This window comes from Mustela erminea, chromosome 3, assembly GCF_009829155.1.
Source record: "Mustela erminea isolate mMusErm1 chromosome 3, mMusErm1.Pri, whole genome shotgun sequence".
NCBI lineage: Eukaryota > Metazoa > Chordata > Mammalia > Carnivora > Mustelidae > Mustela > Mustela erminea.
In genome coordinates, this window is record NC_045616.1 from 88845450 (window position 1) to 88851797 (window position 6348).

Consider the following 6348-nt stretch of genomic DNA (forward strand, 5'->3'; position numbering starts at 1 on the left):
AAAACCTCCCACTAGGGATGTCTATGGTCTCTGCCCCACTTACGTAGGGGTATAAGTGGTACATGTAAGTGGAACATGTAGCTGGTCTTTCTGCAGCTAGCTAGCATCAGGTTGCTCCTTCAGAAGTCCAGACAGAACTCAGTTTTTTGCTTCCATTCCCTCTGAAACTTGATGAGTACTTTGAGGGTCCCTCTGGATAAGATCCCCCCAAACCAAACTCCCCTCTAGCAAGCTGCAGAAGGACAGGTGCAAAGACCAGGAAATAACTTGCAGGAGGGAGGAGATGGGGTCTGCCCACATTAGAAGGCCAGGCTCCAAACTCAACTCTGCCCAGAATGCGCTGGGGGCAGGTTATACCTGGACCTCCATTTCCCTGGAATTGCAGGTATGAAGGGCGCTACAGACCAACCCTGTGATTTTCCAGTTGTTCTCGAATTCACTCTCTCTGAGAAAGCAACATGCCACTGAGTGAGGGAATCTGTGTGGGTGCTGTCAGGCGCTGGCCTTGCGTCCGGACCACACGTGGCCCGGGGAGCTGGAGCAGTAGTACCTATTCACCACACGCCTGCACTGGTCACACCTGACTGTACAGCACCACTGGAATTTGCAGTTACAGCTGCTGATGGCCTCAGTTCTTCTCTCTTCCACCTGCAGGCCACACTCGGTACACAAGCGTCCACAGCTGCGCTGCTCCCACCGGGATGCGTTGCGGCTGTTCTGCAGACACTCCCGACCTTCTGTGCCAGAGATGCCCAGACTGGAATTGCGGGTGCAGTAATCTGGCGACTCCTCTAGAAAGATCAGCTCTGCCTCTGCACTGGGAAGGAAGGCCTCAGCAGGTGCCCAGCGGCCCTCAGCGCTGTTGCCAGCCCTCAGCTGCCGCTTATCCATCTCAATTTTCAGGGCCCGGTCATACTTGGCCTTCAGGTAGTCCCCCATCTCCCGGAAGTCAGCCAGCTGCAGCCAGCAGGTCTGGATGCTGCAGCTCCCGGAGATGCCATGACATTTGCAGGTCCTTTTCATGATGGCTCGCACTGCCTTCAGAGAGAAAGAGAGAGAGGAGGACTCTGGGTAAGGAAGATGAAAGGCTAGCAATTAAATGGGATATTTTAGAGCTGTGCTGCTTAACTTTGGAGGAGCATCAGAATTCCCAGGGAGGTCTGTGAAAAACACTATTTCTGGGCCCCACTTCAGATCTTCTCAGTTGGAGTATTTGGGAGGTGTAAAGGCATTGGTTAGGGTAATTTTAAAGTGCCCTTGAGTATTCTTTGGGAAAATTGGGCAAATGTTGAGGAAGTTACAGGAATCAGGAAACCTAAGCTCTAGGCACAACTCCATCACTTGTGTAGCTTGTTTCTCTCTCTCACTGGAATAAGAATGATCAAGAGTACTGTGGAAATTAAGAAAATATGATTTTTGGCACTATTATTGTCTTCAGGGTGGGGGCTGGTGAGGGTTTGGATTTGTCCTCTCCCAGAGGGAAGGAAGCTCATGCAGTCTGAACCCCTACCCCTAAAGCAATTACTCATGTGTGTAATTGCCTTGAAAACCTCTTCCCTTGCTCTGGTCCAGGTCATGCAGGTATAGGTTCAAAGGGAAATTTTTATGCTCTAAGCTTTAAATCTAACTTGCTTCCAGATTTGAGTTCAGATTACTCCAGAAGTCTTGGGGGAGAATAGACCCTCCAGAGAAGCCTTGATCAGTCCCAATCCCTTGAAGTCCAGACAGATCTTAGGATACAGGTTGGATGATAACCACCTCCCCATTAATTTCCTAGAACACACAATTGAAATGGTTAAAATTTTAAGTCATGAGAGCAAGGCTTTGGTGTACTGTATTGTTTTGGGTTCTCAGAAACTTGCCTGTGGAAGGGGCTAAACCACAAAGATGAGTGATAAGATTAAAGTAGAAGATCTGAATTTATGGCCTGGTTCTGATGCTTTTTAGTTCTGTTGCCTTGGCCAAGCCATTTGGCTCAGCCTGAACTGCCTTTGTCATCCAGAGAAGGGGATAGCCATCCCAGTCCTGATAGGTGGTTTAAGGATGACACATGGGTATGAGACAGCTCTTGGTGAGCTGTAAGTTGTAAGTGTTCAGATGTGAGGTTCTTGCCAGTACTGACCCTGATAGTTCACTCACGGACTCCTATACCTACCAGTCTGCCTGCCCTGTTGTTGTGAAGATTCATCAGGGCTCTAGCGTCCTTTCCCTTTTCCAAGCTGTCCACAAAGAGTTTGGAGATCCTTTCCCCAAATTCCACATTGTCGCTGCAGCCTCCCCAGATCCAGCCATGACCTCCTGCATGTAAGGAAAGATTAAGTTCTACACATATTTCCCTGCTAAGTTTCTGGAGGAGTCAAGGTTACTTTGGCTAACATAGCTAAACCATCCCCCAAGAGCTCTAGAAGCGTCTAAAGCTGCAGGTGAGACCAGGAAGTAGAGGTGCTCAGAGTGGATGGGTGAGGTCCTTTTCACAAAGACAACGGCCTACCGTTCAGATACTTTCCATCTCCAAGCAATTAGTCTCTACAGGCTCAGTAAATGTAGGCATACTGAGCCGGGCCTAGGTGATCTTAGAAGTTCATTGTAGCTCAAACATTCTGGAATTCTGCATCATTACCCTACAGTAGTCTTGTAGAGCCCTCTCCTCCCTCTTTGATGACAAATCCGAGTCTCCTAGATGGTCTGCAAATAACTGAGTAGCTCTGGATACTCAGTTAGCTTTACGAGGTAACTGGGTTAGCTTTAAGCTCTCTGGTCTTCTCATTCCTAGAGGTCTTGTTGGCTTTAGAGCTCAGTGTTACTTGGTGATCCTAGATTCACGGACCCAGCTCATCTCTTGGAAGTGTATAGGTCCAGGAGCTCCCACCAAGAAGTTGCTGCCAGCATCTAGGGCTTTGAGGGACCTGTGTGTCCCTTAGCCTTTTTCTGGAAGATCTTAGCCTGCATGTAGCTCTGCCTTCCTCACTTCTTCACCCACATCAGAGAGTACAACTTACCCGTTTTTCCATTTTTTGACTCATCGCAGCCACAGTTTTCAAAATCGCCCATGCTACAGTTCTTGGTGATGGTGTACATGACTCCTGCAGAGCTGATGGCATGAATGAAAGAAGTCTCCCTGGTGGCTTTGGAGAGAAAGAGGGGACTGGAAACTTGGACCCTGATGACCCAAAGGAGAGGCTGTGGAAAAGTAATTGTTTCTCTCCCTTGGTCCCTGCCCCTTTGGGTTTAAGAGGAGGTTCTTCTCTTTGAGAGAACAGTGTATGTCTTTCTAATATCCTTATGTCTTTCAGGCAGACATGACTATCCCCATGGGGATGGGGATGGTAAAATCCACACAGACAGTGATGGGACCAAGGGCACTCTCTTCACCATTTGTATTGGGACCAAGACCCTGCTTTCATGAAATCCTGCCTGGCCTTCTGTTCATTAGCTACTGCTTCTGTGCCTTTGGGCAATGGGGTCTCAGGGCCGTGGAGCTGGCTTAGGAAAGAGAGAAGGGCCTTTTCTTCCTTCTGACATGAATCAGGAACTATGTAATAATCATAATGATCATGACTACCATTTACTGAACTTGTGTCTTACCAAACTCTTTAAAAAACATCGTCTCATTTCATTTCCACACACTCCCCATTCTGTCTGCATACCCCATAGGAAGACGCTTCTCTTTATCCACATCTTTACTCTCTTCCCCTACCTCTTCTCAGGAACCTCTCTATTGTTTGTATATAAACGGCCTTTATGTGAACTACTACATACAATTATAAAGAGCTGCAAGGTACACACACACACACACACCCACACACACACACACACCCCACATGACCCAGCTTAGTGTGATCTTTCAACTTCTCTGTTGTTGGGATTTTATGACAGCTGGGCAGATGGGAAACTCCTTAGGGGCTGCAAACACAAAGCCCTTGTTTTTATTTCATGCAACTCAGTGCAAGGTAGGTGTATACAAATACACAAATACAGGCCTACATTTAAAAAATAGAGAAATAATTACATTTGTATGGAAATAGTGTTGTTTTCACCTCATTCGACTCTTACAGTACACCTGGTATACTAAACATAGCTGGCTTTATTGACCCCATGACAAAACTGGGGTTGAGAGAGGATGTAACTCACTCAGGGTTTCACAGTAAGGAAGTGGCAGATGAGCAGATCACTGATAAGTTTTTCATTTCACTGTGCATAGAGATGTCATACATACAACACATACACATACTGTAAGCTCACCTCCATGCACATACACCCCTTTGTGCAGGTGCACAAACTTACCACTTCTCAGCCTGTTGTGCGTGGAGAGCTGGAGAGCATTTTCCGGGCAGTTCCAGCGTTCCCAAGCAAATTGGAACTTACACTCCTCAATGCCACTCTGGGCACCCAGGGCCACGCTGGTCGTGTAGGTCAGGTAGGCCTGGCAAAGGGAAAGGGCTATGAAGGTCAGCCCTGGCTCTGCTCAGTTCTTCTGGGGTTTGGGGGAATAGGCAGGACTCAAATGGGTTAGCTCTCCAGGAAGGAACAATTATGGGTTCCTCTGGGTGGGGGACTTCTGGCCCTGTATCCCCTCCCCTCTTTTCTTTCCCCAAAAGAGTTCCCTTAGGAACCTGGATGGGTAAAAACAGGAGCCAGAGACCATCCTACCTTGGGACCTGTTATCAGGAAATTGTTCACTGACCTATCAAAAAGAGAAAAAGTGAGGCAGTGGTGAATGGGGATGAGATAATGGGGGTTTCCTCAGTGGGGAGTGGGGAAGGTGGCACAGGGGAAGGACTTACCAGGCAGAGGCACTGAAGGTGGCATAGCATATGCCCACAGCTACCCTGAGCATAAACAGGTCTTCCATGGCCTTGCTCACTCCCAGAGGACCAGGTCCAGCCCAGGGCCAACTCCAGAGAAGTGAGGAGAGGGCAGGATCCTTCTCAGTATTTATGTGGGGGAAATTCTGAATGGCCAAGGGGGAAAAATCAACAGCTCTTCTCATTTGTCCCTTACTGGCAGGGCTGCAGGAGGCCCTGACCCAATGGGGGACCAGGAAGGAAGGACTCAGCCCAAAGCCTCCAAGGAAAGCCCCGCCTCACCCCGCCCCACCAGCCCTTCTTCCCTCCCAGGCTGACAGAGGGGCTGAAGCCTTTCGCTACCCTTGAGGTTTCTTTCCTCTATAAATCAGACTTGTCTCTTCCAGCTCCATGGCTCATTTCTCAGAATCTTGTAGCCTGGAGCAGATGAGGTTCCCAACACTGAGGGTAGGTCAACAATTCCTCAGAGCTACAGTGTCCTCATCTGTCACTGAGACCCTCACTCTCTGTCCTGCCTTCTTCCCCAAGGTGTTAGTAATTATAGGGGCACTCTCCTACTCATTTTACCAAAATAAGTGAATACATCTTACCCACCTTCTTCCTTGGTGACTGTAAAGTCATGGAATCATGGGACTGTGGGACAGAAACACTTCAGAGGACCTCTCTGTAATAGGCCCTTCTACCATGTTCTAGCAAAGTAAGTTCTGGTAAATTTCCTTCATTCATAGTCGGTCTTCATTTCATATGTGAGAATCAACCTTTGGGCTACCCAGGGCTGTATTTGAAAAAGCTAATGCCTTTCTGATCCTGTTTTGTTGCCAGGACATCAGCTCCTTAGCAGGAATCTTTATTTTCCTTTTTTTTTTTTTTTTGTTATTATTATTATTTTTAAAGTAATCTCTGCACTCAGCTTAGGGCTCAAACTTGTGATCCCGAGATCAAGAGTCTCATGTTCTACCAACTGAGCCAGACAGGTACCCCAGGAATCTTGTTTTAGGTTCACTTAAGTGCTTGAAAAGATGCCTGGATGAACAAACAGATGAATAAAAGAAATTGCGATCCATAGTAGGGACCCGAGACACCATTCAGGTAAGATTCTTGGGACTGCAGTGAAGGGGTGGAGATCGTCCTCTTTTCCTGGGCAGGGGAAGGCAGCCCAGAGAGACTCAGAGGAAAGTACAAACAGGGGTTCACCATCCTGACTCATTAGTCTGTGACTATGGATGTCCAGATCACATCCCAGCTCCCCAGGGCCTGATTTGGGTGAGAAAGGGAGCTCAGACATCCCCCACTGAAGGAGTTCCAGGGGCCAAGGAGTCCTCAGGCTTTTTTACTTATTAGAGCAGTGCACTCAAGCTTGGACTAGGATTGGTGTCAGTCTATAAGCTGTTAACTGTTACCTAAGTACAGAAGGGCAAGTGTTTAGAAATATTTATAACAACTTGATGTAGAAATTTTATGTATTTATTTTATTAATTTTAAAAATGAGATTTATTTATTTAAGTGGGCTCCACACCCAGCATGGAGCTCGACACAGGTCTTG

The 6348-nt window shown here is 47.5% G+C and overlaps 1 protein-coding gene across 1 annotated transcript; it reads right to left on the bottom strand.

The window, feature by feature from the left end:
• Positions 1-492: 492 nt before the first annotated feature.
• Positions 493-4814, bottom strand: WNT8A (Wnt family member 8A). The gene is given in 6 exon segments (XM_032336613.1): positions 493-1038; positions 2156-2298; positions 3000-3125; positions 4285-4423; positions 4651-4758; positions 4761-4814. Coding segments are annotated over 6 exon segments (1116 nt in total).
• Positions 4815-6348: the final 1534 nt, after the last annotated feature.